The sequence below is a fragment of the Lissotriton helveticus genome, chromosome 3_1 (assembly GCF_964261635.1).
Source record: "Lissotriton helveticus chromosome 3_1, aLisHel1.1, whole genome shotgun sequence".
NCBI lineage: Eukaryota > Metazoa > Chordata > Amphibia > Caudata > Salamandridae > Lissotriton > Lissotriton helveticus.
In genome coordinates, this window is record NC_136061.1 from 714,569,523 (window position 1) to 714,584,901 (window position 15,379).

A 15,379-nucleotide genomic window follows, 5' to 3' on the forward strand; every position below is an offset into this window, starting at 1 on the left:
CACTGTATATGAACCACAGGAAATTGTGCTTGACCGGCCCTACAGCGCTTACGGTGGAAGTGTGGCACGGAGCGCAGAAGCGGATGGGCTGGCAAGGGCGCCTTACGAAGGCTACCCCTCTATGGGAGCCGGACATCCTGTGGCGGCTTAGTGCCTGTGCAGGATTTGACAAATGGGATATGATAGGGATCTCTACAGTGGGCGATTTGTGGGTCAAGGGCAAGAAGGCATCGTTCTCAGACCGCCAAACTAAGAACCTGCTGGCACTGACTGAGAAATTTCACTACCTCCAAATCGGTCATGCCATTGACTCCGCCCTCCCTGGGGATACCCCCTTCTGTACTCCTCTCCCCTGGAGGACCGGCTCTTGCTGGATCCTATGCCCCGAAACGCCTTCCCCCTCACATATAGGAAATTGATTAATAATCAAGCCGATCCAATGTTGAAGCTGAGGCGTCTTGGGAGGGTGAATTGGGAGAATTTGCTGATGAAGACTGGCTAGAAGCGTTATCCTCACCCCGAGAGGTCGCGATCCCGATTCGACTTCGCCTAGTGCAGCTTAAAGTTCTTCATTGAGTATATATTTGTTGCCACTCCACTACACCGAATAGGTAGGCGACCCTATGCTCTCTGCTTCCGACACTGTAACCAAACTAGAACATTCATGCATATCCTATGGGGCTGCCCTCACATACAGCAATACTGGACGGACGTTACCAGACAACTGACTAAGACGTGTGACAAGTCCATCCTCCCAACTCCCACACTGTGTCTTCTCAATATCTGGGAGGCAACGGACCTCACGCAAGCCAAGCATTCGTGGGCCACGATGGGGTGGAGCATAGCGAAATGAAGTATAGCTCAGAAGTGGGGCGTAGATACCATACCACTGCTGAGCGATTGGGCAAAAGATATGGATCATGCCATGATCGCCGAAAAAACGGTTTATAAAGGCAGGGGATGCCCACGTAAATGGGATCACAAGTGGGGGCGCTGGAATAAGTATAGGGGGGGAGATATGTGTCTCTCCGATAGTTGAACTGAGGAAGGAAAGACTTTTGGTTTTGGAGGAGGATGTGGATGAGACTACGACACACACTGTAGGCAATGAGCACTAGTTATACATTGGTTGAATTCTCCTGACCCGGGAACATATACGTGACCCACCCCGGATTGTTCTGTAATTTGTTGAAATATGCTGCCGTGGGCTTCTGCCAGATTACTAATAAGAAAGATAATGCTGTAATCTATTGAACATCTTTGCCTAAGCTGTAGATGTAATGTCTTTATTGCTGCTTTTGTTTTTAATAAAAACTGTTTTAAAAAAAAAAATACCCAGAAAGATAAGTGATACCAAGCTCTTTGCACCTATGAGCCTTACACTGGTATGAGTCGTAATTAAGGAATTCCTAAGCTCGTGTCCCTGCTTTATCCGTTCAAGGTTGTTTCGTATTTTCATATTAACCAAACCATTTTCTTGCTTATTTTTTCCCCAAATACTTGCCAGCAGAAACTTCCCTCAATATCTTGTATGTCCAAAAATCTCTAAAGTATTAGCTAGACAAGACAAAGGATTTATGTAAATGTAAACACATTTCTGTTGATTATGAAAACATTTTAGCTAGTTGCCTCTGTAAATAGTTCACTACCAGGTGAATGGTTTCCTGCATTATTACCTGCTACAGGTAAATACATTGTAACTGTTATGCCTAAGATTCCAGCAAATGTTTTTTTTTTCGTTTAGTTTTTTTGCAATGTCAATCATTTAATCCACCACAGATGAAGAACCATTTACTGCACACTCAAATGCAAATACTAAAATGCATTTTATCACTGGAGAATACATTAGAACAACAATTAGAGGAAGTGCGTGACACATTTAGAAATATTCTACAAACTATTATAAAAGAACTTCAGGAGAAAACAACAATAGAGCGATTAATATAAGAGATGAGATTTTCTCAGAGTAATTAGATAAAATGCATACTCAATAGCAAATGGGAATTAATTAAACAGGATACACAGTCAAAGAACAATTTACCTAAAAAAATTATGGATGTCTGACTCTTATGTAAAAGAACCTAATTTAAAATCTTAGTTAATTGTAACAAGATCACATTGGTTCAACATCAAAATAAAGAGGCAAGGCTGGCAGTGACCAGAAGAAGACGCTCTTTCCTGTTTATACTACTAAAATTGCTGTGTCTTCAAAAAGAAGACATCATTCATATTCATGAGAAAAAAAATATTGGAATTTGGCACGTGTGATACTCCATTCTGCATCTATGCAATCTTATGCCAGTTTAAACTCTCATGTACACATGGCAGAAAAATCTGTAAAACAACTTTGGAATTGTTCCAGTGTAAGCATGAACAACATGATATCAGCAATAATATATCGTTTAGTTAAAGAAACACATTAAGTTAATAAAATTAAATTTCTGTTTTTACTGACTATAATCGAGAGGAAGCAACAGGCAAAAGCTCATGGCCCAACAAGAAGTGAAATGGCTACATAATGTAGATTTATTGACTCCTGAGAAGCTAACGAGGAACAATAAGTTATATGCATATCACAACTGTTAAGATTCCAACAAATGTTAAGTGTTGGATTGAAAAGAAAGCTCGAGGGGTTTGCTAGTGTAGTCCTTAAATCTTTGTCACTGCTTTGCCTCCGATGCTGTGTCTTACACCACCTCTATTCTTGATCCAGGCACTCTTTTTAAGGTTTGTTACGAGTCATATTTTTTCAAGTCTTACAGGGACAGCTGTAGTCTCAACCTTTTTGGTGGTCTCCAGCATACTCCTCAGATTCCCTTGGAAGAGAGGCACATTCACAGAATCAAAATGCAATGGTTCACCTCTCAGACATTTCTCAGACTTCAGGGGAAAGAAATCAGATTTTGCCCCTTCTAATTATTTTCTTTAGATACCATCTCAACAAATTAAAATGATGTGCCGTTACTCACCAGTGACATATGGATATTTCAGGGCTCATCCGTAACGGGAGTCTGTGATGATAGCCTCAGGGGAACTCTACACCTCAATTTGCCAGCGCTGACATGTTGTGCAGCGAATAGCTAATTCTGATGCGCCGCTCAAAACGCTTAATCTCTGATTTTGGGAATTCCCAACTGGCGTAAATATGTAGATATTTTTGGCACCACTGCCGTTAGAGTATGTCAGTCGTCCCCACAGCTCCGGCTATGCTGGGGACCAAAGACGAGGCCCCCCTGAGGCTCAATCAGCGGCAGGCTCTGTGTCTCCAGGCAGTGCATGGTGCTGGTGAGTCCAGAACTTGCATCTCTACCATATATTCACTTCATTGCCACCTTCTTCAATATGTAAGTCTACTGGGAAGGGGTTGGAAACACATTTGGGGCACTCAGGGATGGTAACTTCACTGTTTGCTCCGCTAAATACCCATATTTTAAAAGTTGTGTACCAGCATCACCAGAAATATTCTACTTTTAGGAATTCATAATAAATCTGTAGAATTAAAAGCAAGTAACGTTTTTTTACTAGTTTTGACTTTTGTTTTGTGTACCTAACCTACAGCGTATTTATCAATTTCTCTCTTTCCCCTGTGTGTGAAGTGTTCTCTTGTTTGAAAAATATTACACTTTAATGGCTTCTTTTTGGAGTGCATGCCTAAAATATGATATTTTTTTTGTCCGAGCTGTATGTTTTATGTTTATATTCTTCCCAAACCCAGTTCTCCATAATTGCTCTTGTTGAAACTTATTGATGTTAGTAATGTGTGTTGCATTATAAATGCCATGTTTTCAAGTACATAATTTCTTTTTTTTCCCCTTACATTTTCCAGCGATGCACTCAACTGCAGACCTTTTTGTTACTGGAGCCCTACCAACATCGGGAACATTTCCACCAACCTCCGCTCTTTCGGCTTATCAGCACCCTAGCACCTTTAGCACTAGAAACTTTGCAACAACACCAACGTTAACACTTCAAGATGGTACCTTTAGTGCTGCATCCAATGGTCTTTTAGCTCATGACCCATTGTTGCAGCTGAAAAGTTCACAGTGCACTATTCCAACAGCATTGACATTCGACCGTCTTGGAAGTTCAGTATTAACATCAAGCCTACCACCACAATCTTCCACGTATCGATCAGCTCAAGAGTCTGCACCACATCTCTTGCAACCTCAGTTTAGTTTGTTGCCTTCAGCGCTTGCAGGGGCACAACAGGTTTCTCAAGCATACAGTCCAGCTGTTTTTGCCGGTTCAACTGGCTCCATTGAAAGAGTACTTCAGCGGGAATGTAGTGTTATTAAGCACCATCAGCGGCCTTCAAGCACACAGTCAGTTCAGGCACAACTGGCTGGTTCGCATCATTCCTTACAGACTTATCTTTCTAGTGCAAGCGGTATACATTTTCCGGATACATCAAGACAGTCAACATTGTCCTGTAGTCCTTTAGCTGACATTACTCAGGTAAGCAATGGTGGACTACAGCAGAAGACTTCTCGAGTCACAGTGGAACTTGCCCAATCATACACATCTGCAATTCCATCATCTGGTTATCCACTCTCCTCAGCAAAAGGCAAAAACTGTTCTACGAAACCACCTCCAATATCAACCAAAACTTCCAAGCCCCAAAGTGTAGTCCTTCCTGTGCAGACTCAAAGCTATGCGAAATCTGCACAAAGTCAGAGTTCTGTGATCTCTACCCAAGCACAGATCTATTCAACTGCACAGTTGCCAAGTCTTCTGTCAGTAAGCCAGTCCCAGACCTTTATTTCAACGCAGTCACCGAATATTCCAACAATTAGTGATTCTCAGACATTCTCTTCCATCAAATCCGAGAAACTGCCTTCATTATATAAAACCATGAATTCATATTCTGCTCAGTCGCAGGCCATTACGTCTGACAGTCAAACAGTAAATTACTCCACAGGTCAGCAGCATTCATTACCTTCGATCTCAAATGAAAACTATTCTGATCAAGCAAGAAACCTTTCTTCTGCTACCCCATCTCAAAGTTACACTTCCAGTCAATCTCAGGGTTTATCTCCACTTAGCCAGTCCCCGATTAACTATTCATCTCAGTCTCATGCTGATTTGTCAGTTAGCTCTTCAGTTAGTTACTCTTCAGGACAAAATTTATCATCGTCACCTTCGCTTCAGTTTTCCTCCTCTTCTGGAGTTCAGAATTTGTCAACATCTAGTCCAAGCCAGAATTATATTTCTATACCTCCTTCACAAAGTTCTAGAACACAGGATTCCACATCTCCACAATCTCAGACATTTTTGCCAACGTCACAGTCTCCATTTACATCTCCCACACTCCCACAGACATTGCTTAATAGCAGGATAAACTCAGATGTAAAAACATTTGCTACTGAAGGAAAATTGCATTCCAGTATGTATTCTTCGGCAAAGCAGGAAGCTGAATTTCAAATGCAAGATTTGCAAGCATTACAACAGCATAATGCATTGGATTCTTCTACCCGACGACCTGCCGAGCATGAAATTGGTGACCCAGAATCAGCATATAGAGTTTCCAAGGCAGATGAGAAATATCATTCTCCGAGTGTAATCAGAAGCAGTTCTCGCATTGACGATCAGGGCATTGGGCTTTCACTCCAGGGGTCTAAAAGGGATGGAAGAATGGTTAGTTCTGTTGCACCGGTTAACCAACATATTGGTCATATTGATAGTGTTGTCAACCTTGACCTGAAACACACAGCTAACTTATTGCAGACATCACATGATCGGGTACATGGTAAAGAGTTAAATCAGCAGAGCCAAGTTGTAAATAAAGTGCATGAAACTAAGATTGAAGAAAATGTGGGCAATATTCCCGGCAGTCCACGAACTCAAACTCCTGCTTTAAGACAAGCTGAGCAGGTGACTTTACCAAATGCCCAGGCACTTTTGGAGTCTGCGTGTGATTTAGAATTGCTGCAACAGTCAATCTTTGGACAAACAAAGACTTCAACTCCAGGGCTATTAATTCACAGCACTCAGCAGATAACCCATCCATTTCTACAAATGGAAACTCATGATATTCATAACAATAGAGGACAGACTCCGCACCAGACACAGCCTCAAAATTCTGACATGATGAAGATGGATATTACTGGGCCTGCAAAGTCTATACAACAGCAAAAAAAAGCTATAAAAGATAATTTTAGGCATCAAAATACGCAAGACTCCAAGAATCAATTTATTTCACTCAGTTCAATGTGTTTCCCTGAGTCAATGCTTCTTACTGATGAAAGGAATATCCTCTCTAATGTTGATGATATCTTAGCCGCTACTGCTGCAGCTTGTGGAGTAACCACACAGGAGTTTGCCAAAGCTGCTTCTAACAATGAAAATATGTCAGTGGAAAATGGGAATGATTTAAAACCTCACTATCAGTCAGATGTTGGACCTCTTTCTCCAAGCTTTAATACTTCACAAGTCACAGTTGAAAAGTATGAAGGCATAAATGCAGAGTCTATGAATGCTGGACAAATGTTGCTAAATCTTTCACAAGTGGCTACAGTCCATTCAAAAAATATTCCCTTTGCTAAAAAACACATTGAACTATCTGATCAAAGTTTATGTAGTGGAATTACCTCTTCAGCCCATAGGCCAGGTAATGAGGAGCATGTGCTTACGTCTGCCACAGTTAACAGACCGCAAAATACTAATTCAATCACTGAAGGAAACCGTGATGGGCAAGACTGTGCATTCAGCAATATTAAAGATCAAAACTATTCCTGTGGCAACAGTCTACAAGAAGAGACGTCTGTGTCCGATAATGATTTTAATAGGTGCATTGACAATGATAATATAGCTAATAATGAAACTAACATTTTAACCCCGAAAAGCACTGACCCACCATCATGCAATAATTCTGGTAATACCACAGAGGACGATAACAAAGATACAGCACCCAGTAACATTCAAACAAATCAAGAAACATCACATCTTTCAAACAAATCTGTTCCGGACGATGAGAATGCAAATCAGAAACAGACGATAAATGACCCACTAGTGAAACGGCAAATTTCAAAAGCAATTGATATAAGTCTGCCTTGTTCACCAGCTGACATTGCAGACAGCTATTTTGATAGTTTTCAACATCAAGAAAGAATAAGACAAAAAATTAAAGAGGTAGAGGAACAACAGCCAGAAGTTAAGTCTGGCTTTATTGGTTCTTTTTTAGATTTTCTAAAAGGTGAACCAAAGCTTTCCCCTCCTCCTAAGGTTCCTAGTCGGACTAAACGGCCTGCTGCCCCTATACTGAGGGCTCCATTTTTGCAACATGTGCCGTTTAAGAATTTGCCTTTGATGTCACCTGTTTCTCCTCTTGATATTGAGCATACCGAGACACAGAAAATCGTGGAGGATGGCTCTAAGAAAAATCTGGAAACTTTGCCATCATTTTCATCTTCGGATGAAGATTCAGGAGGAGGTCGTGATCTGCAGAACAGCATTTCAACAGCATTGTCTGCTTTAGATGATACTTCTGACAGAAAGAACAAAGCAGGTAAACAAAATGTGTTAACCATGTTAACCCTTGCAATAACTTTATAGTTTAACATTTAAGCGTCATATAATTGTATAATAAGGTGTATTAGCCTCAACTTTTAATAGAAACAGAAGGTTTCAGGTACTGAAGGTAAGTTTGTAATGAATCTCTTTTGAATTTGTCACACACACTCACTTCAAAGTTTAATGTTTCACACTAAGAAAGTAGCTACTTAAGAATGTGACTTTATGTGGTTCTATGGATGCACATACATGTGTCTGTATTTCTCCAGCAACAATTAATGAACACTTAATAAACCAACCCAAAGATGAGAAAAAAATCCATACCCAAATCATAAAACAAAATAAAAAAAAGATGAAAATCCAGAGTGTAAATGCATTGAAACGTACAGAAATTTTGAAAGGATGAAAAGGATATGTCCCTGAAATTACATTTTCTCTTGAGCTGTGGAAAAAAAGTATCTAGCGGTATTATATTTTAATAAATCTTCATTGTGTCCACACATCTTCAAAGGAGTGTGCACCAAAGAAGTAAAATGTGACTTGGCTGTTTTTGCAGTTCATAGTGTGGATACACATGTTGTGTATACTGCTACCACCTAGTTTTAAGGTAACAGTACTACAGTTTATTAACAAGCGTGTGCGGAATGATTCATTGTCTCCCTGCCAGAACACTACAATGCAACAGCATGCAGAGTCCTCTCTTGATTATTTCCTATTTATTTCCCTATCAGAAACCTGCTGCATGTGTATCTGCGTGTCATGGATTTTTTTGTAACTATCTAGTTAGTGCTTAATAGTCAGAGGGGAGGAAGGTAGGTTTGCATGTGACGCTACAAAACTACAGGTTTTCGTTTGCCACATTTGTTATTGTAAATTACATGCTGTTCAGAGACTTTAGAACAATACCAGCCCCTTATAGGCCGTGGTTGATGGAAAGTAGTAGCCTTCTTGGGAAGCACCCCAGCAGCAGACAACTGAAGTGCTGCAAGATGCGCACCAGCACATGTGGCAAACTGTCTTGAAGATCTGCTGATCATGTTGCAGCTCTCCTGTTGTCTGCTGCTGGAGTGTTACAAGCTTAATATTTACAATCAAATGGCCAACATGCAATCCCTACCTTTAGAATTGGGTGTTCGAGGCATATGAGCTGGAGATTACACACTGTGCTTAGATGGCCACCTAGTGTTGGGCCCTGATGTTTGCAGTTTGTTTTGTTGTAGAAAAGTCTTTGGAAGTCACGGGATAGGTGACTCCTCCTTTGGATAATACTGCGAATGGGCATCGGCTCCATCCCCAGATTGTTTTTTTCCGCCACCGGGCTCGGATGTGTTTCCAGCGCTCTGTGTTGGAACCGATTTCCTTCGGCGCGCAATCCTCACCAACTTACAGAAAATTAGTTTTGAACGCTTTTCCAGTCGACGCTACTCTTCAACACCGAAGATTTCGATTCTGGTAATTGTCAACGGCCTTCTGGCCTAACTCTGCCTCGACTCCAGCTCATGGAAAGGACGCCATTTAAAAAGTGTCCTCAATGTGGGTCGAAGTTTCCCCACACCGACCTTCATGAAGTGTGTAACCTTTGCCTCTCCCCGGAGCACGAGGCCAGAGACTGTTCTGCTTGTGCCTCTTTCCGCTCCAAAAAGACTATCTGGGACCGAAGAGCTAGGAGAACAATGGCTCGATCTTCAGCCCCGATTCCGGACGACATCTTTCAAGAAGGCGTCGACATCCCAGAAAAACACGTCGTCGACAGCAACTCCGAGGCAGAAGATTCTGAAGTCGAGGACATCACTCCAGCACAGCGGGTCGTAAGTAAGACAGTCGACCCCAACCCTTCCTCGACACATCCAAAGAAGGCCCTGGTTACACCCTCGCCCTGAGGCTCGGGTGCACACGACACACTGCTTCTACTGCCCCAACTTCGGGCCTGGCTAAGAAGCTAACTAAGCCTTCAGGCGACTCGGGCCCGAGTCAGCCTTCCCACGGTGCCGGCACACACCTACCGGCACCGAAAAAGACAACATCACTGGCCCTGCCGTCATCCAAACCTCCGGCGCCGAAGCACACCACTACTCCTTCGGCTCCGAAACCCAGGTCGGATCCAAGCAAACCCGCTTCGGATTCAAAAAGATCACCGGAACCGAAAAAACCATTAGATCCCAAAAATATACCAGAGCCGAAAAAATCATCGGAGCCGAAAAAGACTCCTGCTTCTCCGGTTACAGACATTGCCAAAAAACCAAAAGAAACTGCTTTGGTGCCGAAACCTCACCCCGCACCAAAAGATCGGCCTCCTACAGAGAACTTATTTCATCCAGACCCTGCACAAAAGACTTTAGCTAAAGACCCAATCACTGGTCAGCTAACTTTAGCTTCAAAAAGCGACCACTGGATACACCAGCGCCAGCTCCTCATTCAAAGAAAAAGGACATGGCTACCTCTCCTTTAAGACTTCCTTCCTCTTCTCCTACACCTATACCATCACCACCTGCTCCCCTACCACAACATTCCCCTACATCCCCTATCATACCAGACGATGACAATAGGTATGATCGCTCTGATGATATAGGGGATAACATAGATAATCCATCTATTCCTCCAGGCTCACCTGACCCGTGGGATGATTATAACACCCCAGACGTCCCAAATGTCCCTCAAGATGACATATACCCCTCAAGGCCTTCCCCACCAGAAGACACTATGGGTTTTAATCAGTTGATACACAGAGCCGCACAATATCATGGAGTAGATATGCATACAGACCCTGTATAAGAAGACTTTTTAATGGATACCTTTGATAATGCACAGAGGTTCTCATCCGTTTTACCTATGCTTAAAGGAGTGATTAAGCATGCTCCTGAAGTCTTCAAGGACCCAGTCAGAACTCTGGTCATTAACCCTCGAATAGAGAAAAAATATAAAGCTGCCCCTTCAGACCCAGCATATATTAAAGGTCCAGTACCACTAGACTCACTTGCAGTTTCCAATGCACGCAAGAGAGCAAACTCACAAACATCAGGCGAAGCTCCCCCATCAGATAAAGAGTCTAAGCTACTTGACGCATCAGGGGAAAGAACTGCGTCTCAAGCAGCAAACACGTGGCGTATTGCCAATACACAAGCATTATTGGCCAGATATGACAAGGCACATTATGACGAATTAGAATTACTAATGCGACACCTCCCTGATAAGTACAAAGATGGAGCAAATGAAATCCAAGAAGGGAAAAATATTACAAACACCTCTATACGATGCACACTTGATGCAGCAGAAACTGACTCCAGTGCAGTTAACACCAGTGTCTTATTGCGTAGACATGCCTGGCTACGCATATCAGGGTTCAAACCTGAAGTCCAAAGTGTTATACTTAATCAACCCTTTGATGAACAACATTTATTTGGACCCAATGTAGATGTATCACTTGAAAAAATGAAAAAGGATTCAGATACAGCCAAATCTATGGGAGCCCTGCAGTCGCAGGCTCCCAGACGTTCATTTCGCTGCTCATCTTATCGAGGCGCCACCAGAGGATACTCTTCAGACTCACCTTCTACCTCATACAAGGGGTAACAATAATAAAGACAGAGGTAAAAACAACTCCCTGCTCTGCTTCTACTCCTACCCAATGACTCCCCTTCCCTTCCCCCATCCCATTCCACTCCTGTCGGGGGAAGACTACAACAATACCTGCCAGCTTGGGAAAACATCACATCAGACAGGTGGGTGCTTCAAACAATTCAATCAGGTTACTGTCTAGAACTAACATCCACCCCCCAAACATACCACCCAAGCAGCGTCCAATGTCACAAGAACATTTAACACTGCTCAGACAGGAAGTAATATCTCTCCTGCAGAAAAATGCAATAGAAATAGTCCCAAAACATCAGCAAAACAAAGGAGTACACTCCCTATATTTTCTAATCCCAAAGAAGGACGGATCTCTACGACCTATCCTAGACCTCAGACCTCTAAACATTTACATACAGTCGGATCATTTTCATATGGTCACACTCCAACAAGTCCTTTCACTCCTGTTACAAAATGACTTCCTTGTCACTCTAGATCTCAAGGACGCCTACTTCCCCATTCCCATCCACACGACGCACAGAAAAGATCTCAGATTTGTGCTAGACAGGCAGCACTACCTGTTCAAAGTGCTCCCATTCGGAGTCACAACAGCGCCAAGGGTGTTTACAGTAGTAGCAGCACACATAAGAGGACAACATATTCACGTCTTCCCATACCTAGACGACTGGCTCATAAAAGCCAGCTCATACAGCCAGTGTGTACAACACACTCACGCTACTATTCAACTGCTTCACGACTTGGGATTCACAGTAAATCACACCAAGTCACATCTGCAACCTTCACACATACAACAATATCTCGGCGCTACAATAAACACCCAACTAACACTAGCCTATCCCTCTCCAACCAGGATAATTTAATTTAATTTAATGATTGAATGATGGCATCTTGCATATTTATAGTACCTCACGTAAGACTGCAAATGCGTCCACTTCAAGAGTGCCTAGCACGCCAATGGAACCAGGCTCGTGGTCAATTAACAGAACTAGTGTTGGTAGACAGTCAGACTAATCGCTCTCTGCAATGGTGGAGCACCAAAAACCTTTCAAAGGGCCGACCGTTCCTAGAGTCAGTTCCTCAGATAATCTTGACAGCGGACGCATCAGTCTCCGGCTGGGGAGCTCACCTACTGCATCACACCATGCAAGGCAGGTGGACACCGCAACAAAAGTTACTCCACATCAACCACATCAACAACATACTCCACGTCCACATAGCCGTTTTTCTAGCCCTAAAAGCAGTCCAAAAACAAGTATCGGGCAAAGCTGTCTTAGTCCGCACAGACAATATGACAGCCATGTACTACATAAAGAAACAAGGAGGAACACCCTCTCTGCAGCTCTCTGTTAGCACAGCAGATATGGAGATGGGCTATACCACTAAAGATCTTCCTCTTAGCCCAACACGTTCCAGGAGTACAAAACACCATGGCAGATCTGCTAAGTCGACAGACACAGCATATCCACGAGTGGGAACTTCATCCACAAGTTCTTCAACCGTTCTTTCAAATGTGGGGACAACCTCAGATAGACCTCTTCGCCACGAAAACGCAAAATGCCCAAACTTCGCCACCAGATATCCACACCCGCTGTCCAAAGGCTGTGCGATATGGATGAACTGTTCCGGAAAATTTGCGTACGCTTTTCCTCCTCTACCACTACTTCCGTTAGTGGTACGCAAGCTACAGCAACATTCCCTAACACTCATTCTAGTTGCTCCAACTTGGTCCAGACAACCGTGGTACACCACACTGCTGCAACTATTTGTGGTACCACACAAAAAACTAAGCCTATCTCCATGCCTCTTAACACAGAACCATGGAGAGATCAGACACCCGGACCCAGCTCAGCTCAACCTAGCGATCTGGCTCCTGAAGTCATAGAGTTTGGTTACCTCAACCTTCCTCCAGAATGCATGAATATTATTAAAGAAGCTAGACGTCCCACTACTAGAGCATGTTATGCTGCTAAGTGGAAACGATTCATAATATACTGTCAAAACAACCACATAAATCCTTTAGATGTGACTATTCAACACATCATAGGATACCTATTACACCTTCACAAGTGTAATCTAGCTTACACGTCTATCAGACTACACCTTGCTGCCATTGCAGCATATTTACAAAATAGGCAACATCTATCTCTTTTTAGAGTACCTGCTATAAAAGCTTTCATGGAAGGACTCAAAAGAATAATCCCTCCCAGAACGCAACCTTCACCATTGTGGAACTTAAACATTGTTCTTACACGGTTAATGGGACCCCCCTTTGAACCGTTACATAAATGTGAATTGCAATTCCTAACTTGGAAAGTAACTTTCCTAGTAGATATTGCTTCTCTCAGAAGAGTCAGTGAACTACAAGCATTTACCATTCAAGAACCCTGTTTGCAAATGGATCATAACAAAGTGGTTCTACGCACTAATCCTAAATTTCTTCCAAAGGTCATTTCACCATTCCATCTAAATCAATCTGTTGAGCTGCCAGTATTTATCGCGCAGCCACATACAGTCGCAGAAAGAGCTCTACACACCTTAGATGTCAAAAGAGCATTACTGTACTACGTCGAAAGGAGACCAACTTTTCGTAAAACGAAACAACTTTTTGTGTCTTTTTCACCACCACATAAAGGCAACCCCATATCAAAATCAGGGATAGCTATGTGGATTGTTCAATGCATACAAATATGTTACCAGAAAGCCAAACGTATGTTAACAATTCCTCCAAAAGCCCATACTACAAGGAAAATCGGGGCTTCAATGGCATTCTTAGGGAACATTCCCCTAGATGATATATGCAAAGCAGCTACATGTCTACACCTCATACATTCACAAAACATTATTGTGTAGATGTGCAAACTAAACAACAAGCCACTGCGGGCCAGGCTGTACTAAAAACTCTGTTTCAAACAACTGCAACAGATACTGGAGGTCGCCGCTAGGTGTGGGTACTGCTATACAATCTTTGCACAGTGTAAAATCTGCAGCTCATATACCTCGAATGGAAAATGCTACTTGCCAGTATGCATCTGTACTTGGCATGTAGAGCTGCAGAGTTACACACGCCCACCTGCCTCCCCGGCTACCTTTATCTGTTCCAGTATTATCTTAATTAGATACAAATCACATGGACATCACTACTTCTTGTACAGCTCCTTCACTTCCCTATCTGGGGATGGAGCCGATGCCCATGTGCAGTATCATCAAAGGAGGAGTCACCTATCCCGTGACTTCCAAAGACTTTTCTACAACAAACCAAACTGCAAACATCCGGGCCCAACACTAGATGGCCATCTATGCACAGTGTGTAACTCTGCAGCTCTACATGCCAAGAACAGATGCATACTGGTAAGTAGCATTTTCCTTTCTTTAGATATGATGGTTCAAGACCACAAATAACGTATTTGTTTTTCTGACTGATTTAGTTTTTATCAACTTAATACATTAAAGAACTCTTTACATCTTTGAGACTAAGGTTAGTTTTTTGTTGATATTGATGATTTGGATAGAAAGTAGGCAATTTGATTTCCTGATTGGTGTAAAAAGGTGATATTACCTTGTCTAAATAATTTATGTGCATCCATAGACCCACCTTGTCTTTAAGAGCGTAAACCTATGGCTCTTCCACAGACTCTGTATTAAAGTGACACTGCTAAAGTAAGGGATCACCACCAAAATATGTGTTTCCAAAGTAGGACTTGTAAGCTGTTTTTATGTAAAGTGTAACACATTCTGCCCATTAATCTATTTAACACAGTGGTGAAGGAGGCCCAGGAAGGTCGGATAGGTGTTTCTTGGTGATAGAACTTTATCTAAACTTATGACAGAAATTCTCAACACCTAACGCATCTACCTGCCTTACAGGTATGCAGAAATGACAGCAAAGTGTAAAATACTGGCTCTGTAAGCTAAACCACTCCATTGTAAATAAAGGAAATATTTTACAGTATCAGTAGTTGAACATCCAGGGAATTAGTTAAGACTGTAGCAGTGTAAGTTGTGAATAGTTTTCCCAGCAGCATATCAATCTCTTGCCTTTGGATGTCATGCCCTGTGTAAAATACCCATACACTCTTAAAGTAACTGTAAGTTGAGAAGTCTTGGGTGATAAATCTGACTTTGGTGTTGCGTAACCAATTCTGAAAAATGTGGCAGCTTACAACGTGATGCAAAGAACATGTCATGAACATAGGTACACCTAAGAATAACTTCTTTGAAATCTATAAATGATTGACCTCACAAAAGGATTGAGTGGTAGTGGAGGAAAAACATAAGCAAATAT

The 15,379-nt window shown here is 42.3% G+C and overlaps 1 protein-coding gene across 3 annotated transcripts in view; it reads left to right on the top strand.

Annotated features, from left to right (window-relative positions):
* QSER1 (glutamine and serine rich 1) overlaps nt 1-15,379 on the top strand; it is a 1,012,913-nt gene that overhangs the window by 258,316 nt on the left and 739,218 nt on the right. For all 3 annotated transcript variants that reach the window (XR_013608715.1, XM_078680856.1, XM_078680858.1), the window contains exon 4: nt 3,827-7,504. Coding sequence is in view for 2 of the 3 variants with exons in the window: in XM_078680856.1 (XP_078536982.1) it covers nt 3,827-7,504 (3,678 nt within the window). In the remaining variant the exon portion in view is untranslated. The remainder of the gene's footprint in view (nt 1-3,826; nt 7,505-15,379) is intronic.